Source organism: Anabas testudineus, chromosome 7 (genome assembly GCF_900324465.2).
Source record: "Anabas testudineus chromosome 7, fAnaTes1.2, whole genome shotgun sequence".
Taxonomy (NCBI): domain Eukaryota; kingdom Metazoa; phylum Chordata; class Actinopteri; order Anabantiformes; family Anabantidae; genus Anabas; species Anabas testudineus.
Genome location: NC_046616.1, coordinates 13,413,939 through 13,440,296, shown reverse-complemented (window position 1 = coordinate 13,440,296; position 26,358 = coordinate 13,413,939). Strand labels below are relative to the sequence as shown.

The following is a 26,358-nucleotide window of genomic DNA, read 5'->3' as shown; positions in this document are numbered from 1 at the left end:
GCGGTGCAATGTGAGCTGAAAATCATGTGTGATTCAACAGTCTCAAGTCAGAGAAGAAACCAGTTAGAGCTGAGTAAGTGCTGAGGAATTTAAACACTGGACTTCAAACACGTAAAATAAACGATATTCCTGCAAGGTGGTGAGGTTGTGAGTAACTGCAGCCTTTCAAAGTTATTCTACACATTCAGGGCTGCTTAAATCCAAACAGCTGGATGAAAAAAAAAAATCTAAAGAGTTTATTTTAAGCACTGCAAATGGCCACTCATTCATGAACAAGAGAACAGATCAAGCTTTCAGTCGCGGATTTGCTGCTTTTTGTTTCATTCATGTTGGTCCTCTGACAGGTAAGACTGCATAAGTGGATATTTATTCAGTGAATTATTTGCTTGCTTAAATCGAGTGTGAACAGAAAAGTAAACGTGCAAAGTATACAGTACATGTGCGCTCCCATCATAAAATATTACGATGATAAATATCTATGTAAATATTAAGAAAACATAGAGTCGACGTCTGTGCGCAAAGTTTAATAACAAAACGCAAAGTTGGACTGATTGATGTCCGACAAACGACGAGAGCATTTGTTTAAATAATAATTCTAAACCACACGTTTTGTTTATTAGTAAATCATAGTAAATCCAACCACACCTTATGTGTGAGCAGGAGTTCAATCTCTGGTTAAGAAATAAAGTCTCCGCAAATCTTGCCTTGTGTATTCGACTCTACTTTCCATAAATCTTCAGTTACAAAGCTCAAACTAGTGCGACATGCAGTCATTGTTCGGGGTGTAATTTGAGCTACACCTGTAATCTCGGACACGCGGAGAGGAGGCAGAATGATCACACACACACACACACGACAGACACTGAGATTAGTTGTTTGGCTTTCAGCGCCAATTGTTTATCTTTGCAGACGCGCTGTCAAATAGGTTTCCATCAATGCTGGATATCTGGTCCTGGCTGCACAGGGGAAGGCTAAACGTTGTTCTTGGTTTGTTAAAATAAGAAAATTATAATAAATTCAATGCTGCTTGATGAAGAAATAAACGAATCAGCAGGAAACAGGAGCTCATATCTCTGCACATGTTTAGAAAAAGCTCGTTTGTTTTGTCATAATCGTGACGTTAAAGGTTTTAGAGAAGTGGGGTGTCTCAGTGGAAAGTTTAAGTCTTTTTTGCGGCAATAACTCACTTGAAGGTCCCTGTTCATAAACTAATCACAATGACCAGCTGTCCCAGTACTGTCAGAAACACCTAGCTATAATTGGCAGCTTACTTTTGAATGCTCTGACCTGAGACCAGCTATTCTCTCAAGTCACTGAAGTCATGTGACCACACAAACTATTTTTACTGCCTCTTGTTTTTGGAGGCTTTAAGCAGTACACCTGGTGCCTGGAAACGCTGAGGATTTTTTAAAATCCTGATTCAAATTTTTATTATATTTAAGTTTTATTAGTTGGAAACGCTTAAAAACACAAAACACATTTACAATAACTGCAATAGGTCCGTGTCTCTTTTGTCCTAAACTGGTTCAGAATAGCGTAAAGCACACAGATAATATGAATACATGGTTTGAATGTTGTAAAAATGACCCATTAACTCTGGTAAAAGTTGCCACAAATCTTTTAGCTCAGTTTGGAAACGACTTTAGCTCAAATCTGAAGCTGATCCGGTTAAAGAGGGTGCATCATTGGAAGTCCTTCAGACCTGCTGGATACAGAGGCCTGTCCTTGAGCACAAAACTGTCTTGAGTCTCTCTGATTAACAAAAGGAGCAACACATTCAGCGGTGACCCCGCCGCAGGCCTCTCTATAGGCACAGCGCAGAAAAATCCACAAAGAAATCCCGGGCCAAAGGGGGACCAGCGAGGGCGCACACAGAAGGTACACGTAAAGTGAGAGAGTCAGGTCACAGGGTTGGGGAGGTCGGCCATCCAGACTGAAATGAGCCTAATGGCACAGAAAATGTGTCCTCGAGGTGAACTCGGCCTTCTCCCACTTCGCCCCCAAACTTCAATAAAGTACCTTTTCAGACTCGCGACATGGAGGCGACAGGGCCTAGAAAGGGACTGGAGGGATGCTGCGACTGTGGCGAGCACATTAATTTCCCTAATCTGTCCAGCAACATAAAGGCTTCTGGATTCATTTTTCAGCGCCGTCTCACCACTATTCTAGTGCCTTTTCCAAGGCCGCATCCCCCCAAAAAAGCAGATTTTAACCGCTGTGCTACAGTGAAAATGCTCCATTAAAAGTGCAGTTTAACGCTCACACCTGACGATATTAGTAAAACATCCCGCCTGGTCCATCATATCTGGTGTAGAATCACAACTGGCTGTTGTCAGAACTGTTTTGCACAACATAACACAAAGCTCTGTAGCGAAAGATTGATGATGGAGAATACCTCTTCCTTTTGTGCTCCCCTGCCCCCCACTAGGCTAGGCATTTTATAAAACCCATTCATGTCACAATTTCAATAATCTATCAAATTCTTGCGCGTCTTTGGGTTTAAGTCATGATTACAATGAAATCCTTCTGGAAAGGTCTTTCCAAAAAAAAAAAAAAAACTTAAAAAATGATGGTATCTGTGTGGGAGAAAGGGATCTTCACACAGTTCAGAGCTGAGAGGCGCACTTTGAGTGATATTGTGTCAGACTGTGGTGTCAGTCCAGCAGGTCTACAGCCGTACACAGTCCTGCAGTGTCTTGCTTCTGCTGCCAGATTTAAAGCGGACGATGACGTTGCAGAGACGCCTTTAGCGCCGTTTTTTGAAATTGTAGGTTTTTTTTGTCATCTCGGGAGCTGCTGCACACACACACACACACACACACACACACACACACACACACTGTATGCAAACTGCCCAGTGAGGAGACAGCATGTAAACGTGTTTACACAAGTCAAAGAGCGAACACACAAGAAAACATGAGCACAGCTCCTTGTGACCAGGGCACACTGCTGCAGAGCCTGATAACACAGGTCAGCTCTTACTCCATCACCACCCTCTCTGTTAACGAAGACCACATGACGCATTACATTGAATCTATCTGCAATTCACGACTTTATTTTTGTATTTTTATTTTATTTTTTTTACATTTGAAAACTCAGTCGCATGGCGCAGTGGGCTATAGAAAAAGCAGGGCTACTACTTAGGTTACAAAATGAATAAGAATATTTTCACAACATCCTATAATCTCTCTAACACATTGCAAATGTCCTCTAAATTAATGGCATGCAGCTTTGTGTTCAAGTCAGGACGAAGGAAGCACAGAGCTTCACTCGTGGCAGAGGCAGTGCAGTGTGGAGTGAGGGCCTCAGTGGCTTGTCTTTAGCGTTAATTGAATGCCCTTCAGACTGATGAGGTTGCACATAATGCACAGCGCAAACTATTTCATTTTCAGATTTTAGAAATAACTTCAGTCCATTATGAGGGAGACTTTAACACACACACACACACACACACACACGCTCCCAACCTAACACACACACACACACACACACACACACACACACACACTGGCTGTACACATTGCTAATTTAAAGACGCAACAAAGAGCTGCAGGATTAATAAACACAGTTTGAAAACACAGTGATTCTAGTTTCCCTCATGAAATGTTCAAATATTCACACGTTTGTACAAGTTTTAAGGAGAGTCTTAAGGAGAGTCCTCCAAACAGCCAAAACAACAGTAGACCTCATCTTACCTAAAATGAAGTTCGATCAAACGTATATAAAACTAGTAGACACTCACTGTTTTATTGACCAATATGATTAGCACAAATACACTAAACTCCGTTTATTGCATTTCACAATAATCTGCTTTTTAACGGTCTAAACACAACATCAACACCACAAAACTAAATTGTAAATCAAAGTCCTGTTTCTGAAATACACGAGGTAAATCACACATTGTTATTATCCTAAACACACAAGTTCAAGATCAATGGTGTGTTCCAGCTTTTTATACCAAAAATAACTATTATTATATTGATTTCCTTCCAGTGTTGTTTGAAATAAATAGATTGTGCATTTCACCTTGGGCAGCAGGGCAAAAGAAAGGCCCACAATAACATTTTGATAAAATGTATATTTTTTCTACTTTTTTTTTTTCCTTCATTCAAAACATTTTAATAAAAAACATTTTAATTGAGCTTCAAATAAATTAAACCCTGTATCACGTAAAAATAATCCATCGGTATTCGCAGTAATCCATGCTATATAACATGCATTTTATATAACTTTGGACTTAAAGGAAACCGCACAAGATAGCTACGAAAACAAAATATATAATTGTTCTATAAATAACCAGTTCTTTTTCTACCCTCATTCTCGGTTCATGGTTTTATAACCTGGTAATATCCTCGCCATGCTGTGCTCCGGTGAGTTCGTCGGGGGCCCCAGTGTTAGTGGCCGAGGCAGCGGCAACAGCGCCAGCTGCTGAGCTTGTGTTGGACCCGGAGGAGGAAGAAGAGGATCTCACTTTGGTGTTCGGGAGCCTGTGATCCTTTTTCCATTTCATCCTGCGGTTTTGAAACCAGATTTTAATCTGTCGCTCGGAGAGAACCAGGGTGTGGGCGATCTCGATGCGCCTCCGCCGAGTTAAATATCGGTTATAGTGGAATTCCTTCTCCAATTCTAAGACCTGCTGCCGGGTGTATGCTGTCCTAGACCGCTTGGGCTCCGTCCCGTTGTAACCCGAGTTCACTGGATAAAGGAGAAGTGGAGAGAAAGGGAGACAGAGAAGGGAGGAAAGGAGGGGTAAACAAGAATGGCCTCAACTGAGATATGGCTGCAAAGATTTATTGGATATGAATGTTTAGCTGTTTGAAAAATTTAAATGGGAAGTTAAGAACTTCTCGGCGTAATGAGAGGACACTCACATCCAACTATGATCTAAATTATTAATGCAAGATTACAAAGCTCGATTTTTTTTTTCTCTTATTCATTTCTCCCCTCTCTCTATCGCGCAATACATAACAGCAGAAGCCACATGGTGATACGGCTGCCCTGAGTATACCTCGGCTATAAAATTTATGGTGGGTGTAATTACCAATGCCGAGTCGTAAATCCGCCTCAATTGTGCCATTTCAAAGGCTTCCCTGCTATCGGAGCAGGGGCTGGCAACGAGATGGGAGTCAGAGGGACTGATAAAGGGAGGGAAAGGGAGAGAGGAGCAAGAGGAGTGCAGGGAACATAAACACACAAGTTGCCTACCAGTGCTGACGTGAATTTTCTTCATCCATGGGTACACCACGGGCTGCTTGGAGGAGGCTGTGCTGTTTGGATGCTCCGGGGTAGCTTGGTTGCAGGCGGAGGTTGCGGCCGGTGGTGTGGCAGGGGACATGGACAACTGTGGGGTTTCACATGAAGCAGGTTGCCCTTTCCCTGTCAGCAGGTGCGCAGAATGGGGTATTCCATGTCCCCTTGGCGTGTCAGGTTCAGGGATGCTTGCACAGTTATACTGGCGCTCTTGGTAGCTCGCCCGCGGAGGATATAACTCCTGATGGTGATGCTGGTAGCCAGTGTCCCTTGCGCGGCTGTAATATTCTGGACTATGCTCAGGGATGTAGTTATTTTGCGAATATTCCTCGCATGGAGGAAATTTCGGATCAATGTAGTTAGACTCCATCAAATACGAGCTCATGATCATTAATTTCTGGAGTGGAAAATAATTTTTCTAGCTTTGTCGTTTTTCTGCTCCATAAAGCCCTCCTACTTGCGAGCAGCCCTGTAAAGTTACTTTTACCACGTGACCCAGTGGCCCAATAGCAGAGTAAGAGGTAGTTCCCGGATAAGGAACCAGAGGTATTTAGCATACCTACAGTCGCCATTGTGGGCACAAATCTCTTTCTCTCTCTCAGTCTCTCTCTCACTCGCTCTCCCCTTCTCTTTCTCTCTCTCTCTCTCTCACTCTCTCTCTCTCTCTCTCTGGTTGTGTTACCGAGGCAATTGATCTTGGGGACAAAACTAGTAGCTAGTTGCTGACCAAGGAAAAAATAAAACAAGCAAAATCCGCAAGTCTCAATTATTCAAAGGGACAATAGGTGATTCGCCAAGGATAAGGCACAGCAATAGCAAACCAATCATTTTGTTAGCATGCACGCCTCATATAAAGGTTACCTGCTAATTAATGTAGGCACAGTCTTTACCAACAACACTTAAGCTGCAAAACAGATTGGAGTGCATGGATACACGTGAGCGTCACTTCTTGCTCCATTTCTGTGGGATGCCACTTAATAACATGACTTCCACACTAAGATTTTGGTGTTGGTGCATAAATAACAGGTTTGTTGTTGTGGCCTCTAAATGTCAGGGAGGAGTGGAGTGGGTGAGATGTGCTGGAGGTGTGGTTGATTTCTGAAAACAGGCCTGATAATTTGTAATGTTGTAGAAAGGTGGACAGGAGAGAGTCAGGCTGCCCCAAACAAAAGCCCTCATTGAATGATGAGAGATTTGACTCTTTTCAAATTATTCTGCTCTGTTTCTCAAACACCTGCATGTTCACATTTTTAATGGCTTGTTTATAAGGTTAACTGAAAAAAAAAAATGCAGCAACCTGGAATTACAGGAAGCTGAATTATAATAATAAAAAGTAATCATGGTTTAGTCCAGTAGACAGTAAAACATCAGGTTGGAACACATGCCTTTAACTTATAACGAAAACACCTACTGAAAGACACGACAAGTATTCTGCAAACTCCTTCACAGACATCATAGGTCCAATAGTTGTGAAACACTACAGCTGATGTCACAGACTACACACAACAGTGGAACAAACGACCCACCAAGTTACCACGATGCCATCAATGTGACATCCCAGACCAGCCAACACACAGAAAGTACAGCTGTGGTGTCACAAACCTGACAGCCCGTGCAGAGAAGCATCATCATCATGCCGCACATCCAAAAGTAGAGGTGCAGAACATTATGATCTGCTGCAGAGGACAAGCATGTCACATTGACGTTTACTAAAGTCTAGTTGTTGTCAGACTAGACAGCATCACTGCAGCTGTGCACGCTCACATCTGACTGAGGACTCCTCCCATGTGCAGGGCAGTCCTACTTAATGATGCCACTCTTGAAGATTGAAGAAACAAAGGCAACTGAAATTAAACCAGCTTCTCTACTCTGACACTGTTTCAGGACAGAACTACTCCTTACGACTCCACGCCTGTACAAGACAAGAAAATCAGACTCCTTTATCTGCAAGGATTGTTGTGACCTTTGTTGTGGCATAAATAAAAGCACATGATCAATAAGAGATTAAAGTGAATGTGTGTGTGACTGTCACTGTTGTCTAAGCTGTACAGGAGAAGAGTATCTTTTAAGAGCAGCTACAACCAGAAGTTTGAGAAAGCAAAGAAAAGAAGAATTCAACATTACATACAGAGAAATAAAGGCGACAGATTAGTACACACTCACGCTCACAATAGACTCTATGGCCTCTAAAACTACACCCACAATCGTTCCAAATGTAAAAAAAAAAAAAAAAAGCTATAATTATAGTGACATAATTCATTCAGTCCAGCTGCTATTTGGAAATGCAGCTTCCAAGTGTTCCTTGCTAATCCAGGCAGAAGCACTGACCATCAGCCCCCATTAATGGAGGTCTGCTGTTATATTGTAAACTGATACTGCCTAGTCCTATAAACTTGTCATGTGCAGTAAGCTTCCTATTCTTATATCAGAGTCAGCTGTGGTCAGAGAGAGAGAGGTGGGTTGGAGTGGAGTGGGGGGAGGGGGGTTAACTCACTAAAGTCTTAGAAGCCTCCTAAAAACATCCTCCCTTTTTATTTTTCCCAAATTTTCTTTCATTGTTATGACTTCAGCTATGAAGGATTTAACACCCGAAATGACAAGTAAAGCAGCAATAATAATAACAATAACAATAATAAAGTCCCACTTGGAGAAACCTTAAGAATGAAGCAGTGCACAAGTCAATCTATTGGTAAACGGCACCAAATTGCAAGTTAACGGGTTGGAGCCATTTCACAGCAATTATTACATAATATGGTTAAAAACGACGTGAAATGACATATTTCTGGCTGTCCTGTTTGCACAGAATGCGCACGACATTTCTATTACCCCTAGCAAGGATGTTAGAGGCGTTTTATAGAGCTATAAAAACCGTAAATCAGTCACTTTTAAACGACCCTCGGTTCCTAACGTGTTTTACAGGTTCTGACACAGTAGTAGCCGCACACTGCACACATGGGTTTACTCTCTGTGGCCTACCGACACTATCTATTGCTGTCTGGACTAGAAATACAGTTTGTGACCATGTTATTGCATTGCTAGTGCCTGGGTTGCATGGTTATATCACTGAGGCTTTCACGTGCAATAGCAAGGGAAACCAAGACAGGCGTGCAGAGGAGCAGGAGCAGGAGCAGGAGGATCCAGTGGCAGGCGTGGGATCTCAGTTGCCCATGTATTCCTGTAGAGACGCATTTGCGATTGTTTGAAGCTCACACAAATTCGGTTCTACAGGGTACATATAGACAACTAATGCGCGTTAAGGAAGAAACTGGAAAGATGATCATCTTTCAGACAAACCCCTCTCAGCAAGCAGACGCGAAACAGGACTGGCCTAAATGTGATTGTAGTGTTATGAGTAGTATTAAGTCTCCACGAAGCGTGCGCCTAAGCGGATGCTATTTGTCAGGGTTCCTCAAGCACAACTCGATTGTGCTCCACACAAATTACAAGAAATACTGCGTTAACGTATTTTCCCTCCTGTATAAATATATAGGTCCATATATAAATATGCCCGCACACACTCCAACTCGTCGTGTACAGAGGACAACAGGGTCTTTTTTTTTTCTCAACATTCATCCTCGGCCTTTGAGGTTGGCTCCTATATGAATATTCAGTCCCAAACACAGCGGATACAAAGGGACGGCGTGACAGCACAGATGAAAAATCAGTTTCTGTTGTTCCCAACCATTTCTTCTTCTCGCTATTACCATACTGACCGCTCGCTAACCTTTCTTCCTGCCACTCTGGAAGCTAATGAGAAAATCCTCGGATGAAAAATGCAACATCAGCCATGTGACCTGTTTCGGGGTTATTAAAAGCAGCAAACACGCTCAGATTGTGAATCGATGGAATTGATTACAGTCGAAATGCACATGGAGACTTTAAACACTGTCAAACAACATCTCCATCTACATATTTCTCCATTCTCTGTATCAATTTCATAGATTTTGCTATTGAAGAAAAAAGCATCTCAAAACGACGAAAACAGTGAACTGATGAGGGAATAACAGCAAAAAGAAAAAAAAACGAACCAATGTTTATTTGGCTTTGTCATATGCTCTTCTAAATACATGCTGTTTGTTGTGCATCCAACCAGTGTGAAAGAGCAGCACGCACACCACATACTCCCTCTCGCCCCATGCGCTCTGGCGGACGCATTTTAATATTAGTTAGACAGCCTGACCCGCGTTTCACCCCTCGCGTTTGACTGGTTCCAATAGTTCACTGCCAAGGATTATTGATGGAGAGACAGCAATGAATTCTTTCTCCCCACAAATGGCTTTCAGATCGTGCACCTAGTTCAATAACTAGTTATAATGTAGAAGTACAAAAAATGAGGCCCTCAGGCGGAGTAATTTGATGTTTCATTTGTTCATTTGAGAAATTGTTAAGCTTTGCCTTCTCCTGCAAAATAACAGCTATACAAGCGTGTTCACACATGTACATAAGTAAGCAAAATAAATCTGTGCGAAACTAGGTGGTGGTGGTGGTTTTGTCCATGCATGGCCGTTTTTTAATTTGGTGGCCCAGCAGCACCTGACCTGGATGCAGATCGTGCAGCAATATTCCTGCTCCCTGATGAAAATGGCTACGATGCGCTTTTAATCAAACCCTTAACCTAATAGCCTCTACACGTTTACCCTCCCCAGGTGTAATAACGTTAGGCAGGATCGTCCAGTTACAATAAAAAGTTTTAATGAAGTGCACACAGACTGGAGACTAGTTGGATATGAATGCTCCCTAAAAGCAGCAGCCGGGGAGCAGAGGTGGTTTTAGATACTAGTTGCCCCACAGAAACCATTGGTTGTTTGGCAGTTCATTATAACAACGTTGTGGTTTATTTTAGACTCAGGTTCACCTGTGCAACAAGGGCGCAGCCTTCCGAACAGTAATTTTAGGTTAAGTACTTGTTTTGTCTAAGAATATCATGTTTTAAATAGAAAACAAATGCGCATGTGGAAGTAAAAACAGTGCGATTGTTGAACCGCAGTCTTTTACAAACAACTGAATCCATAAACAAATTGGTGCATGCATCAGTAGCCATGCTGTCAGTGGAGCCAGATGTTTACCTAAAGCCTAATAACAAGCTTCACCGTGTAGTGTCACATATGCTGACTACAGCCAGGTGGAGACACGTGGGTCGATGGACACTTACTGAATAATCCACGGTGCCACTCTTCTTGACCCGACGAGGTGTCTGAAAATAGAAAGAAGAACGAAAAATAAGAGCAGGAATTGTGTAAAATATTCCGCTTTTAAGTGAAAGAAAAATCGTTTTACACACTGCAAACCGAATATTTTGAATATTATAGAAGAAAAGCACAATGACATTACTTTTTAAAATAAAGGTTTGTTTTTAAAACGAATTTTCTTGAAAGATCATCCACAAAATCAAATAGGCCTAACTTAAGACAGTAACAACACACGCCCATGAATTTATTCAAACCGTAATGCCTTTCGTTTTTGTTTCACATTAACTAACAACACTGTAAAATAAAAAAAATAAAAACATTACACCATGAGCAACAAATAATCTATTTTTATACGATAAGGCGTTTAAATGTCAACTATTTTATTAATTTTTCTGTTGTTAATCTCTCAGCTTTCAAATCCAAATAAACGAAGGGTGTTGATAAGTTATGATTATTTCATTTTAATGATCCTCCAAGTCTGCCCCCTTTCCTCTGAACTCCTCTGTCATTTAGCCTAAATGAAGGGAGCCTGCCCTAGAAAAGCTCTGACATGTGTGGGCTCCTGCAGAACTGGGACCCAGATCAGAAATTTAGGACGGGTCATTTTCAGACAGTAAAACTAAATTTACAAGCGTTTTGGTATTTCCTTGGGCAAATGTTCTATGAATAGAAATCCCTTAACTTCAGCAGGCCTAAATTATGACGAACACTCAATAAAAAAATCACGACTTTGTCTTCACGTTGTAAATAAATTCTGACTGTATTCAGAAAAGATGTAATGGGACTTTATGGTTCTTATTTGGCCTCAGACAAAGGGAAGTCTGTGCTCACCCGGAAATGACCTCTGCGGATTGAATGATGACAGTGTCAGCTCCACAGGTCAAAGAAAGAAACACAAGAGCACAGAACGTGGCAGTGAAAACGGATGTTTAGACTGTTTCACTTTTTGCTGGAGTGACTGTTTTAAGCAGGAGCGTCTTTATTATTTCAGATTAAATGTCCTGGACTCCTGTGGCACCCTATGATGCCATGATTAAAGTCAGTGAGAATAAAATCAGTTCGATTATAAAGTGTCTTGGAACCTGCATTAACATCTCACAAGACACATTTGTTTTTTAAATTGTCTGTAAAAAGGGAAAATATTTGATCTCTCCACTTTGCATTGTTTTATTTTAGTCTGGTGGTTTATGATGGGGATTTTCTCCCTTTGCCAGCAGTTAAAGTGACAGTGTAACTGTTAAAAAATGGTGGAAAATAAGACTCAGTTTTGGAAAGAAAAGAGAACTAATTGATGCCCTGTCGCAGACACATAGTCCAGACAGTGTATCACCCACACAGGAGCGTGTCATACAGTGCCCCCTATTGGAAGTGTATAATTGATCGTCGTGTACACACTAAGAGAAAACCTGCACAGCCTGAAAACGCAAAACTCGCTTTTAAGAGTTACAAACAGTACAGTGAAGACTGAAGTCTTAAGAGCCATGTTTTATTTCAACATCATCCTCTCATCGTGTATCCCTGCTGCAGCTTGCTCAGTCTTGCCCAAACAAGACTTAATATCAAAATTAGCCATTAACAATTCCACGCATTGATTAAGAAAAGAGCAGTGTTTCCAGGCGGCACTGCTTTCTAAGACATATGGGCAATTAAATGATGTGCCCTATAGAGCAACAGAAAATTATCGAGCTTATAAGATCACGTTGTGTCATCAGTCTCCAAACTGATCAATTCAGCAACATCTGGCCCTGCAGTGTGGACAAGGAAGAGGAGGAAATAGAGGAGGGTGTGAAGGCAGTGTATTCAAAAACAAACAAGAAACACAACAAATATTTATGTATTGTGCAGAAGAGACGCATTTTGTGCAAAACATGCATTTTGGGCAACAGTTTGGAGGATGCCATAATCCCACTGTGGGGCATGTCTGAATCCAGCATGTGCCTTGGCCCAGACATGACCCTACAACAAGAGCAATTCATGAGCACTGTCCTCATGTCAAGGTAAAAAAAAAAAAAAAACGATATTGCAGAATTTAAATCTGAAAGCTCTCATGGATGCACACAATCTTTTTAACCCATGAGTCAAATTTTTACATTCAACAAATTGCTACAATAACACATTCACACGATTCCAAGCTTCTGCATCAAACTCTGTCAATTTACTGAAAATAAAATCCATCCCAACTTTTATTTTCATACAGGTGGGTGCGTAAGAGATGCAGCCACTGTGTGAGTGTGCGAGAGACAGAGGGTGGAGTGGACGCTGATTATTTTTGATAGTTCAGACTGACTTTTTATTTTCGCCACAGTCACCTCCCTCTTTAAATATTTTTCTCTTGTTTTTTTTTTTTCAGACAGGAGCAACATGCAAATCGAAGTGTTGAATCAAACGAGCTGTCACTGTGACCAAAAGCTACTGCGAGGAATTAAAACCTATACATGTGATATTATTTGCCAAGATTTACAGTAAGATAAAATTGGTGCTGCTTAAACATAAAGCACATAACCACGACCTGCATTTCGTTAAATTCCGCTCTCTGTCAAATTAAATGTTTGACAACAAATATCCGATACATTATGTCCAAATGAGCGTTTCTCTAAATTGTACAACGTTGCTCAACAATTATATAAAACCTATTGGTTTTAAATATATATATATATATATATAGTTAATTCTGATGTTGGCAGCCTTGCATTAAAATTCCCAGTAATAAATAATAAAACATAAACTGTAATTTTTTCTCCATGGAGAAATTACTGTCGCAGGCCTGTAGGCAAAGTTAAAAGCAACTTACTGCTGCAGCTCTCCGTCCTCCGCACCACCCGACTACACAGTCCGGACAAAGGTACTGCATCCTCACTGCCACAAAGCTCTTTCTTCCTCAGATAAGGGGAAGCCAGCAGCTGCGATTCCGGACAGTTAAGATTATATATGATGTGTATATATCGAAGGTTTGTCAGCTCTTCCAGGCCATAAAACCCACTTAAATGGCACCACGTGCTTCCTATGCACCATTCACAGGCCCTGCTTGAGGCAATTGGCATATGTAACCTTGTAAACTTTAAAATACCCTAAAAGAAAGACATACAAAAAGGGATTCAATACATTGTCCACGTATAGGTTAGGCCCAACAGAGCAGAGAAAGTGGACGCTGCGCTGACCGGTTCTCAAAACCGTCAAGGAAGTTGAATAGGAAGCTTAGTTTGAGAGGTGAGTTGATTTTTATTTTCTTTAAGCAATACTAGAGAGGAATTACATTATAACCTTGAGCTGTCGTGCGTCACACTGCTACTTCTACTAAAGCTGCTGCTGAATACAAACACCCGACAGCTGCCATGATTTTATGTCCTCTATGGCAGCACAAAGTGTTGTGTTAACTACAGCGCAATGATGCCAGGATTAAAGAGCAGGGCGATATCATAAAGTGACCATATGGCCGCAACAGTGATGGCGCGTCAGTCTGCGGCCACTGGAAACCAAAGTTTTGCATCCTTGTTGTGTTGTGGGCGAGTGTTATCACAGGCTGGTGTGTCCCTTCCTTCCCTGACAAAACAGGAAACAGAGCCTGTGGTGGAACGGTGGAAAGGGGGCAATAAAGTTTTATGGGGGCCTTAAACTTCAGAGTGCGTTTGTCAGCCAGAGAAATCCGTGGATTCTGAGTCAGACTAAAGAATCCGGAACAGCAGGGCAAAACAAATGTACTGTTAAAAACTACTACAATTACAGTTTCTGAAGAGTTTAATTCAGTGTAGTTGGAGCATTAATATTTTGACGCCAGCTGTTTAATTCACCGAGAAAGAAAAATAATAGCAATGTGCATATTGACAGTGGTTACATTTGCTTCACTTTTAATGGTGAGACTTTATTGGTTACAATCAACATATGAATCATCTATCAGTCGTTGTGGGCCTCGTGTAAACCAGGCACCGTAACGTTTTCAGAGGGAACGAGAAATGGTTTTCATTGCACATCACAAGATCATCACATACAGTCGCTGAAATATACAGAATGATTTATACTGACAAGGATACGACAGAAAACATGGATGAAGCCTTCACAGAAATCCACTCACGAACAGATATCAGGCATCCAACCACATCCCAACTTTTGCACTGCAACATATGAGAGGAAGGAAATGAAATAGGTGCAAAGTTGTTGCTGTTTTTTTTTTTTTTGTCTTGTTTTTTACTGGTGGGAAACGATTGAACTGCTACTTACAGCATCAGCTCATGATTTCCACAGCAGTCAGAATACGTGTTGCCTTTATTTGATTTATCTTTTTATCACACGATGATGATGTAGAGTTAGAAATGATGCAGGCCATCGCCCAGCCTCCACTACTCTTATCCTAATTAAAAACATAGATTATTAGTAGCACTGTGCAGACTTTCAGTGCACTGCAGACCAAAAAGCCTTGCAGCGTGAAGGAGCCTGCTCCCCTCAACCTCTTGTCCTCTTCGTGCAGCAAAGTGAGGTTATCATCGCATGGGCAGCAAATTAATTTAGAAATGTAAACCGATTGATCAAAGTGAGTGATATTCAATACATTAGGTCCCAAACTGCAGCGAGTGACACATAATTGGTGATGAAGCACACAGAGCGGTGTCATGATGTCATTGCTCCTAGCAGTTCATCCGGAGGTCAGGCGGCACTCAGCACTGTGCAGTGTGGGGCTGAAAACGTGCTGCATGCACACCCGGTTCATTGTTGCACTTTTTACTCCTTCACTTTGATCTTTGAGTCCTTTTTCCACTTCATTCGCCTGTTCTGGAACCAGATTTTGATCTGCCTCTCGTTTAGACACAGGGTGTGGGCGATCTCAATGCGCCTGCGGCGACTCAGGTACCGGTTGAAGTGAAACTCTTTCTCCAGCTCCAGAGTCTGGTAGCGAGTGTAACTGGTCCTGGACCGCTTACCCTCCGATTCTGAAGTGGTATTAAAATAAGGTAACTTAAAACAGCAAAATTGCAGAGATAAATAAATGCAATTTTAGACTGATAATATTGTTACAGGTCTAAAAGCCTTATGCATACACAAAAACCCATTACAAGCAAAACTGCATTAATTTACGTTCCCCTCCACCCTCATTTCAAAGATCAAATATCTTTATATAACCTAATTTAATGTTATATTACTAACAGTGAACTTGTGTAATAAAAATTTATGTCAGGCTGATAAGGATGGTCCACCAGATCCAATAAATACAGCCAGTTTAAAAGAGGACCTTCTCCATCCTTGCACATTAAAACATAAAAAAACAAACAAGTACTATCACTTAGCAAATATTATCTCATTGTAAACGAGATAACTAATAATGTGTTGGCCTTCCTATAAATAACCTACTGGCCTCGGCCTGATGCCGCTGCTCAGGAGTCTAATATTGTGAAAGAGAAAAAAATAAAAGATGTGTAAAATGTGAAGGAGTGTGGCTGGAAAAGGGAAACTGATGCTTTCCAGATATATTTTCCTATTTATAGACTTGGTGCTGCACAGGCGTGCTAAGTAATAGGCCTGTGCTGTTGCTCTTAAATATTTTAACATTCTTGCTGTGTGCTCCTGGATGTTTGCATGTGGAGGAGCAGAGAACAGAAGAAGCTTCTTCTTCTTCTTCTTCTTTTTTTTTTTTTTTTTTGCAGCAAATGTGCTCACTGTCCATCTGCAGCCTAAATAGTCAAGCAGTTGTCTCAAGGAGCACGCCTATAGAAATCTTTTAGAGGTGAAAAGTTCATGATTGGGTCAGGGCATTGGTGTTTCCCAGAGTTCAATTTAAGGCTAAAGCTTCTCTCTCTCTCACACACACACACACACACACACACACACACACACACACACACACACACACACAGTCTGATAATATAAAACAAGACTGACTGAGACAATAAACAAAGCAAAGCAAAAAACACTTATAGCTGAATTAGTAATATTATTTCATAGTTTTATCACAGATTTGTTCTCTTATCCAATTATACCATCATAAATCACCACGGAGATCACCTCTTCGCCGTAACAGAGCAGGTTTACGAGCAATGGATGCCTTTGTCATAAAATTTATGACCGCGAGTTTTTATTATTTCCTGCGTTTGGCCTATAAAACTCAAGAGGGAAACTGGAACGGGGAGAAAAGAAGTGTTGCATCGTTAAGAGTGAATAAGGGAAAGCATCTCAGTCGCACTTTAGTAAATAGCAAACTTTACCGTGGCTCATATGCAGTTTTGTCATCCAGGGATAAATCTGTGGCTGCTGCTCACTGTCCTGACGCTGGTTCACATTTGTGTTTCGTTTCGACTGCGTGTTCTCCGCGTTTCTTTCGCTTTCCTGGCTCTTGTTGCCGCCGGATTTTGTGCTCCTCTCCGGGTCTCTGTCTGCCACTCGTCCCAGCAGCGCGCTGCCGCCGTAGTTGAGCCCGCTCGCGTCCACGGACGAGCTAATGGAGACCATGGTTATCTGTGGTCCTGACTGGAGAGGAGTATCCGTGTTGCCACGCAGGCTAGTTTTCATCTCCTCCCGTTCAACAGAGGTCGTGGGGACGGGACAAGTGAATATCCCGTTCACATTAACACCCTCATAACGGCTGGACCTGCGCCCAGATAGATCGAAACTAAACATAGTGTTAGGAGAAGTTGTCTCGCTTGTTTGCCTGAGGTTGGAGCTTTCAACATAAGAGCTCATTTTCAACTAGCACTGATACTTTTCCTTTTAAACTAGAGTGTGCTGCGGGATATATGTTGCGGTTGTTTCCTTGTTTTTGATGATCATTGCTTTTCTTTGTAGCCGCTTTTGGAAAATTCTGAGCTGTCTGCCTTAAAAAAATAATCCAGGATTTATAGGTGGAGTAGGCTTTGGTATCTTTTTTTTAATTCTTGATCCGACGGGCGCTGCCCAAATATGGGGTATTTGTATGGGATCACGTGCACATGTTGGCCAGTCATAAATTGGCTTTGATACTCAATGGGGGTATTGATGAATAGGAGAAACGTGTCCGGTAAACTTTGAGCTGTTGGGTGTTGAGGACCAGGCGAGGATCTTTAGCGGAAAAGGGCAGGACAGTAAGACAAGAGCGTCATCTGGTGTCTGGTATGGGGCAGGACGGTCAGAACCGGTCAGACCTCTCTGCCCTTGACACGCTGCGAGTCCACAATCAGTCCCAAATAATAATAATAATATTAATAATAACAATAATAATATTAATAATAACAATAATTATAATAACACGTTAAAGCGACCAGTTTGTTTATATATATATTTACGCACATGGAGACGTGAACGCCGCTGGACGTTTCATACAGCTACACGGGAATGTTTGAAGTTTGGACTGGATACTGAACAATGGCTCATTCCCGTGCTGCTTTCAAGCCAATTAAAAAGTTGCCATTGGCAACATTTAATATGGAAGATGGCAAATTTGGCTTCATTTCATGGCTAATTTCTGTCCCCTTTGACCAGCCTAACCAAAAAGGTCATGGCAAAATTTAAATATGAATAATTAGTTAGATCAGACCTCCAACATCACGCCCTTTTAGTGTGGTGCGTATTTTTAAAGCAATATTTTATACACGCTCATCTGATTCATGTGAAGAGGTGCAATGTTCCCAAAAACACAAAGACGAGGATTAAAGTTTTACAAATATTTTATTCCATGATACACAATTATGACAAAACATGACTTCCCAAACAAAAGTGAAGAATTACTAGTGTACAAATCGACCTCACAAGGAAAGCCTATTGTGTCAAATGGTCAAAAAAAAGGGGGGCTAAGCGCAGTCTTCTGTTATGCAGCGTCTATCAAAGCGGCTAAATGCACACACGTCCTCATCGGATTTATATACTATACTGGTAATATACAGGCATTGTTCGGTTGGGAGTGTTTCTGAACTGGTGACTACTCGTGCAACTTTCAGCTTTATGCTGGACACTCTTCTGCGGAGGATTCAAGTACTAGATTATACTGGGAGCAAATGAAGTGTCCGCCTGGTGCTTTTCCTGCCGTGGAATGTGCATGTACAATACGTCTGACCAACATTGCATTTTGTGAGGTGATCAAAGGGGGTTCACAGTGATAGATGAAGTGTGGGGGGATAAATATACAGATTTTACTGGCAAGGGAATAACACAGAAATTAATACTTCTTTGTAGTTTCACAATACAAGTGTGACATTGCAATAAAAAACTCCAAATGTCACAGGGGGCCATACTGTGGCTGAAATAATTTGGATTGCTAAGGCTCAACACTCCTGTGGTGAACATGAGATATAAGTGGGAGAGCTACGGCGTTGCCATCATGCAGTGAAGTCGCTCTCAAGTCCATATAGATTTTAGGTAGTTACGTTGGGTTGTAATGGTCATCAGGTGTTTGTTTGTTTTTTCTCCACTTCGTTTTCAACTATTCTTTCTTCTTGTCCTCATCCTTCCCTTCTTCTTCTTCTTCTGCGCCAGCGCGTTCCTCGTTTTGAGAGGCTCCTGTCTGTTCACTCCCAGTCACCGTGGAGGTCAGGTTGCTCTCTTTCTTCCATTTCATGCGTCGGTTCTGAAACCAGATTTTGATCTGCCGCTCCGTTAAACAAAGCGCATTTGCGATTTCGATGCGTCTGCGCCTGGTCAGGTAGCGGTTGAAATGAAACTCCTTCTCCAGCTCGAGCGTTTGATAGCGAGAGTATATTTGACGTCCTCTGCGTCTGTCTGTCCCGTAGCCCACTCCTGCTGAAATAAAGAGTAAAGTCACTAATTTAGTCGGTTGCTTGTGTCTGGGATGTGAGACACACTTAGTTTAGCGCGAGTTTTGCCCCATTGTTAGAATCTGAATTATCATCTAAAGCTACACTGGAAATATTAACACGTTACAGCTCAAACACAAATCCAATCTCAAAGTGCATCTTTGCCTTATTATGTGAAATTATGAAGGCATCCTAATGGATTCTCTCTGTCCCACGCTACTGATTATGGCTATTATATCATTCTTAAAATGAAAGCTGTTTGTTTGCACATGCAAAGGCCCATCTACAAGTGGAGGGGATACAGTAATGTTTTATGGGGCCATAAAAAGTAACTTACTCTCTTGGTAAGACATATCGTAAAACTGGCCCATTTCCTTAATTTATTTGTCGTAGTAAAACTCACCGCTGTGTGAGTTCATTCGCTGCATCCACGGGTAGATCGGGATGTTGCTTTTCTGGTCCTGTGCTCCCGCTCTTCCTTGATCCAAACTGTACTCTTGAGCAATGTGGCTTTGTGTATTGAGTCCCATGTTTGTTTGTCTGCAGCTGGGGAGCACGTCCTTGTCTTGAAGAAACACGTTTGAGCCATATTCATACTGTGCCCTGCCAGACCCAAACACGACATTATCTTGAGGAGAGTAGAAAGGTGCATATATCCGATTCTGGGTCACAGCAGCACCGTACGACGAAAAATGTCTGACTGTGTCATAGGTGGTGGAGTTTAGGGGTACGTTAGGCAAAACATCTTGACCACCGGATAAATGGCAGGAGAGCGACGGGTTTGCGAAATAAGAATTCATACCTTGCCTGTAACCCTCTCTCCAACTCTCCCCACTTCTTTATCGGTCTCTTTTCTATTTCCTTCTCAGTAAATCTCCTTCCCGTCTGTGTCCACCAACTACACTTTTCTCCAAGGTCTTCTTTTTTCCTCGACTTTCTGCTTCTCTAACTGGACGTGGGCTACTTTGAGGATTCAATATTATTAATTTCCAATCTCCGGTTAAGACGCACAAACCCGAGTGTTATAGCCGAGGCTTGGCTCGGTGAGAGACAATATGACAATGTCAGCTGACCATTCTCCACCAATTGAGAGGCAGGAGTTGAGGAGAAACTGTAGCTTTTAGCTCAGAGCTTGAACATTAGTGCTAAATGCCGATAAACACAACTTAGAGTTGGACTGGAACACTATCCAGCTTGTCTGGATGAGAAATATTTGGCTTGAAGTTTAAGAGATGTGGTGTTAAACAGGAAGTGCGATACAAACGGTGGCCAATGTCATTGAGTACAGTGGATCATGCTCGAAGGCGGAAGATTTGCATAAAAAGACACATGAACCCGCGTTTAAAGGTGCGCTGAGCTTGATCAGTCACAAACATGGACATTTAAAACATTTAGTGGGATTGAATCCAAACCCCTGTGACACTGACTTCTCGTGTGTTGTGTGCGAGTGACTGTGTGTGTCTGTGTGTGTGTGTGTGTGTGTGTGTGTGTACGTCTGTGTGTCAAAACTCACTTTTAATTTCACAACACCACTGCAGAGACAGCTACACCATCTCCGCGCTCTCACCCCGCAGGACGCACACACTCTGTACGAAAACTAAAATGATTATTGGCGTTTATTGTGTGTTTCAGCCCCGTCGACGAGTTTCCAACATACTGTTAATGTTTGCATTGTGTATGAATTATCTGGCATGTGAACAATTTCCATGCGTTTGCAGCGAACTGTGGGGGGGGGGGGGGGTGTAGATGGTAAGAATGCGTTTATGGTCTCTCTTCTGTGAGGGCAATAAAACAAGTGACGTTCCCCAGCTCACCAACAACTATCTCTGCAGCAAAGCCGTGCAACACGAGCAGCAATCTCCAGGCTCAGAAATGAAAGCACTGCACAGCATGTGGAGGCATAAAGCAAAATAGAAAGCGTGCACAGGTCCGGTTGGCTGGTGAAGAATTGCGTTTGAGAAAATAATTTCTGTCAGTCTATTTGAAAAATCTAATCAGTTCTGCGACTGTACAGCTCAAGTGAGACAGCTCAACTGTGCCCGGTGTGAGGAGTTCATAGCCACCAGTTACAGCCTCTTTAACTCTCAACAACAAAGAGCAATATTTTTAGTTTTAACACTCAAGTGTTAGAGTTGAATTTCAGTAAAAATGTAACGTGTTAAAATGCTTATGCACATGTTCCAGTCTCTTTTTTTTTTTTTTCCTTATTCTGGCACACAGCTGAAAATGGAACCGATAATTATCTCAGCAGAAAATTATGGGTTAGGAATTTACTCAGAGGTGTCTTGTAAAAAATATAACAAAACTAAAGCGCGAGTTTGGACGAAATGTGCTGGACTCTAAATGCGTACAAGTCCAAATTAATGATATCATGGAGGGCTGCGTCCTTCATGCTCAGTTTTCTGTAATCAATATAATGAAATGACTTTTTGTACAGTTGACGGGAGCTCGTTTTAAACTCCACCAGCGTTTTATTTCCTAAAAGTCACACGATGTTTAGGCTGAATGAAAAATACCACTTAACATATTCATTTGAAACAGCGTAATCGGCATCAACTGGGATTTTCACAACATGCCATAATAGAAAGCGATAAAATAATCAATAGAGTTATTGAAAATGTGTGTTCAAACGCAGTCGCGGTGGCTCCAGCAGCCTATTGGTTCACTTCATTGATTTTCTGAATAGGGTGAATACTTGCAGCCTAAACCTGCAACACGGTTTGGTCTGTTGTTTTGGGTCCTGAATGGCCAATAAAAGAGACAAGAACAAAGAGAAGGAAGTGGCTGGTGCAATAAAAGTTTCCCTTCACCTTATTCCGGGCCATATGTGACATCCTCGTCGCGCAGATTTCAGGCAAATCACGCGCAAAAGATGGACACTGTGGTGTCTCACTCCTGCTGTGCTGAGATTAGTTTGCCTCGTCACTTTAATATTAAGTAACGAATATGTGAATAATGCTGTCAAACTAACTACTAAAACATATTTGGCAGGATGAAACTAGTGGGACTCCCAGTTTATAGAAATTCATTTTCAACTCACACCAGGAACATTTTTACTGAGGAAGCCTAAAAAGTAAATTCACCAATTTGCCTGCAGCATGACATTTTAATTTAAATAATAAAAAACACACACATTTTCCCAAATATAAAATAAAAATAAAATAAATCTGGCGTTTGTTAGTCAGTGTTAATTTATCATTCGTACAATGTCAGGAACAACATGTGTATCGGTATGTGAACGTCTTTGTTTGAGGACGACCATTTCTGCAGTCACCAGCCTGCTTTTAAAATGAATAGAGCAAATATTTCATCTACAATTAGGCTATATTTAAATAATTTGGTTTTTAAAACCCAGATCCTCAATGGTTGTTCACAGCCCCCCCAAAAAAACACGCTGGTCCAAAGAGCTGAGGCTGTAAATAAAGGCTGAACAGTAAAGCCAATGTGTGGACTGGGGAGGCTGGAATGCAGCAGAGGTTGTGCCAGTGTGTAGATTTAGAAAGGTCATTCTTTCCCTTGTGTTTTAGTGTTTTATTGCGGCCCGTGAGGCAAATCACATGCGAGGCTTTTGATGCAGGAAGGAAAGAAGCCGTTTGGTCTCCACGATCTTTTAAAGGGACGAACGAAAGCAAAGAGGTCTAAGACGAAAATAATACACGAATAACAATGACCTAATAGAAAGCATGCTACTAAACATTCAAATTAACAAGTATCATTCACGATTTATTAATTAATATTAGGTGTTGTAAAAATTCAGTCATCTACAAATGAATGAATTCGCACATAGCCAACAAACGCACAACGGGTAACGCTGCTATTCTTCTTCTTCTTCTTCTTATTGTTGTTGTTGTTGTTAATATTATTCTTATTATTGTTATACATCCTTCGTTATTAACATGCTGCCTCGGATTTAAATTTGCGCTTTAATTAGTTGCTCTGCTGCAGGCCCAACTCTAACAGCGTGTTCCCCTGCAGCACAGCAGGGCCCATCCACCACCATGAACTTACACCGCTTCTCTGTTGCATGCTTATAGATCTGCATCCATATCCAGCATCACGACATAACTCAGTATTAGTTATATGGGACCTGTAAAATTTCTAGATTATCAGCCATGATTAAAAACACAGCGAGGGAGGCAAAGTCTGGTCAGCCCCTGATGCTTTTTCCTCTCCCCCGCTTCTAGCCTTGCTAATAAAGAGTAATTCACATACTAACAATGTAAAGCCCTCTATAAGCACTTTACCATCGCTGGCTAGCCCAATTAATGTCCGGAAGTGTTCGACTTTATGCTCGTTAAGCACTCAGGAAGCTGTTGCCCAATGAGCGCATGTTGATCCACACATCATAAATTATGACCATTAGTAGGCAAAATTTCGGCCCTGTCGGGATTTGTAAGTGAGGTTCTAAATGTGGTGATGTGGACAGATTCATGACTTCATGGAGTTTTATGCGAATCTATCTCTGGTTTAAAAACACTACAGGGCAAAACAATAGACTGTGGTTTTCCTTCTTCTTTTAAACCAAGATTTACCTAACAACTCAAATGGCATGAATTAAATGGACTCTATCCCTGTCTCTCTCTCTCCTCTCTCTCTCTCTCTCTCTCTCTCTCTCTCTCTGCAGGCACGGTATTGGGCAGCAGCGGACACGATCCATTGCAACAGCAATGTTTCATAAGAGAAAAGCAAACAACGTGTGTAACAGTAGGTTATAACACTTTAAAGGCTTCCACAACGAGACTTTGCCAATAATTGTATTTTACAAGATTGAAACGCAGGACTGCTGAGCTTTAAGCAGGGGAGAGAGAGACACACACATCGAATCACTTCACAGCACAAACAATATTTTGTCTCTGCACAGACAACAATAAAACACAGAGGGAGCTTTTCACCAAGCTGAGCTCTGATAAAGCAACCACTTTAAACTTCAAACACACACACGGCACTGCAGTCTGGCACGCAGACACAAGCACTGTGGTATTTAGGATGTTCTTGCAATAGACACACAATGCAGATCAACAATTCATCCTCTAGCCTCACCACCATATACATACATATATATATATATATATATATTCCTTCCTTGGGCTTACACTTCCTTCCTCACACACACACACACACACACACACACACACACGCACACTTCCAGCCTCCTCATATGTGTGCTGTTATGCCTGTTAAGGATATTTTGATGTGAATGTGCAGATTTTTCTTTTAGATTTGTCAAATGTGTTGCATCTGTAGTGTGTCTGTTCTGTGTCCAGCACCATTCATGGATGATTTACTGCACACAGCCCACTTGTGCTACCTCAGTCATGATGTTCAACCACTGTTAAAATGACTGCTGTTACTACTGGTGGTTTTGATAATGAGGATACTTGTGATGGTTCCTGCTGGTGTAAATAAAATGACCTGCTAACTTCTCATAATGTCGTCAGTGATTATGTCACACAGAGGTATGTGCATCTTATGCATCTGAACAAAACGATAAAACAGACAAACATATCCTTCTGCAGAGGGACAACAACACATCAGACACTCAGAAACAATCTTGCGCCGCGCAGTTACTCGCTGGCAGCAGTGTATCAGCTGTGTCAGCTGACAGAGAACCGCTGCCGAAAACCAGTAGCCATAAACAACAAGCCTCAACACCCGCCCACTTCAACAGGAGACGCTTCTGATCGCTAGGGGGCACTGCCGGGAGCCACACTGTGCGTCCCTGTGTACATACTGCAGCTTATGTGTGTGTGTGTGTGTGTGTCCTCAATGTATGTGTGTGTGTGTGTGTGTGCGTGTATGAAATAGCTTATAGACGTTATTCAAGCTCTTGGCACACACTGCATATAACAAGTGACAACAAGTGTGGTCGGAAGAAATAATCAGAGCCAGCTCTGAATGTAATTTGTCACTGCCTGGTCAGAGGGGCCTGTGAGTGATGAGAAAGTTTACTATCAGCGGGCTATTTATTACAACAGATTGGCACAGCATCTCTAAAATGCTCAGCTAATGTGGGGCTTTAGCGGGCAGTGTGCTCACAGGTGCTGCTCCAGACACCAATGAGGCTTTGTGACAATCGCCCTGGGCATCAGCAGCCTCCCAGGCTACAGGTCAGGTCAGAACTACATAATAGACACCTCCACCTTCTCATGATCTCACACACTCACGCCTCCCTATCATTCACCGTTACAACCCAGCTGATTGCCAAAAAAAAATAAATAAATAAATAAAAACAGCTTTAAAAACACTGAGAAAGAATGATAGAGAAATGTGCCATCTTACCCCAGCAGGCTCTCCGTGGTGTGTAGCTTCACTGAGGTCCAACACAGCAGCTGAGGGGTCACGATGGCGAGAGGGGAAATATCAACACAGCGCACGTCTCCAGCGGTCTGCTAGGTGTCTTCACATCCCGGTGATAAGGGGCATATGGAGGCAGGGTGTCTGTTTGGTGGGAAAAGTCTTTTCTAGCAGGCTTGCTTGCTCCTTTTCCCTTTCCAGTCGCGGCTTTATTGCCTCCGGGGGGGAGGATAAACGCAGGCAGCGGCTGCTAGAGGCGGCGACTGTCCCGAAGATCCCTCTGTCAGGAAGTCGGAGATCGGATTGAATATCGCATGAAGCAGCACCAAAATGACCATGTGCAATGTTTTTATATTCAAGAAAAAAAGACGTTTCTACGCCCCAGCTTAGTCTGCTGCTGATACAAGGGAAGGACCAGAGAATAGACAACAGCATAAAGTTCATGTTCATAGAGCGTGCGCCACGTGGCCCACTGCAGCCAATCGCAGAGAGGATTCAGTCGTAAACTTTTATTACTCAGCTGTAAATTTCTTCCTTTAACAACCAGGAATGTTTGCACTCATCTTTCCTTTCTTTTTTTTTTTTTCGACTGCACAAAACTAAAAATGGTCACACGATACGGAGCGCGATGCTCAAATTCCCAATAAGCCACAATTTAGACGTGCATCAAAAAAAAAAAAAATGACAGTTCCCCTGGCGGAGGAGCGGTGTGGCATGATGCACCCAAGCCAACGGGAAACGGGAAATAAAAGTGTGGGAGTGAGACAGAGAGGGAGGAGAGAGTGGAAAAGAGACGGAAAGAAGCAAAAGGAACTTGTGAGGGAGACGCATCTAATTCAATTAGGCGAATCTAGGCTTACATATCAGGGTCTGAGCCTCAGTGAAGCAGATGTCAGGTTGTAGTGCGCCACACATTC

At 42.0% G+C, this 26,358-nt stretch overlaps 3 protein-coding genes across 4 annotated transcripts; all 3 read right to left on the bottom strand.

Moving 5' to 3' along the window:
• Positions 1 to 3,813: 3,813 nt before the first annotated feature.
• Positions 3,814 to 8,396, bottom strand: LOC113167583 (homeobox protein Hox-C4a). The gene is made up of 2 exons (XM_026368337.1): positions 5,206 to 8,396; positions 3,814 to 4,695 (listed from the first exon to the last, which is right to left on the bottom strand). Exons 1-2 carry the CDS (start codon positions 5,639 to 5,641, stop codon positions 4,334 to 4,336), a joined length of 798 nt encoding a protein of 265 aa, XP_026224122.1. The 5' UTR covers positions 5,642 to 8,396; the 3' UTR covers positions 3,814 to 4,333.
• Positions 8,397 to 14,614: 6,218 nt separating this feature from the next.
• Positions 14,615 to 17,195, bottom strand: hoxc5a (homeobox C5a). Its single transcript, XM_026368342.1, has 2 exons — positions 16,631 to 17,195; positions 14,615 to 15,361 (listed from the first exon to the last, which is right to left on the bottom strand). Exons 1-2 carry the CDS (start codon positions 17,103 to 17,105, stop codon positions 15,153 to 15,155), a joined length of 684 nt encoding a protein of 227 aa, XP_026224127.1. The 5' UTR covers positions 17,106 to 17,195; the 3' UTR covers positions 14,615 to 15,152.
• Positions 17,196 to 18,046: 851 nt separating this feature from the next.
• LOC113167585 (homeobox protein Hox-C6a) lies at positions 18,047 to 20,180 on the bottom strand. 2 transcript variants are annotated; one of them, XM_026368340.2, is made up of 2 exons: positions 19,551 to 20,180; positions 18,047 to 19,133 (listed from the first exon to the last, which is right to left on the bottom strand). In XM_026368340.2, the coding sequence occupies exons 1-2, from the start codon at positions 19,945 to 19,947 to the stop codon at positions 18,817 to 18,819; spliced, it is 714 nt and encodes a 237-aa protein (XP_026224125.1). In that variant the 5' UTR covers positions 19,948 to 20,180; the 3' UTR covers positions 18,047 to 18,816. The 2 variants fall into 2 exon arrangements, with proteins under 2 accessions (XP_026224125.1, XP_026224126.1); XM_026368341.2 differs by having other exon boundaries at positions 18,047 to 19,130.
• Between the last annotated feature and the right edge of the window lie 6,178 nt (positions 20,181 to 26,358).

Bases quoted from the DNA above. Each gene is read 5' to 3' on its own strand.
- LOC113167583 (XM_026368337.1), bottom strand. From the start codon at position 5,641: ATGATCATGAGCTCGTATTTGATGGAGTCTAACTACATTGATCCGAAA. The intron at 4,696-5,205 runs GTAGGCAACTTG...TCCTTTATCCAG, and splicing joins GAAAATTCACGTCAGCACTG to TGAACTCGGGTTACAACGGG.
- LOC113167585 (XM_026368340.2), bottom strand. From the start codon at position 19,947: ATGAATTCTTATTTCGCAAACCCGTCGCTCTCCTGCCATTTATCCGGT. The intron at 19,134-19,550 runs GTGAGTTTTACT...TCTTTATTTCAG, and splicing joins GCGAATGAACTCACACAGCG to CAGGAGTGGGCTACGGGACA.
- hoxc5a (XM_026368342.1), bottom strand. From the start codon at position 17,105: ATGAGCTCTTATGTTGAAAGCTCCAACCTCAGGCAAACAAGCGAGACA. The intron at 15,362-16,630 runs GTAAAGTTTGCT...ATACCACTTCAG, and splicing joins AAAACTGCATATGAGCCACG to AATCGGAGGGTAAGCGGTCC.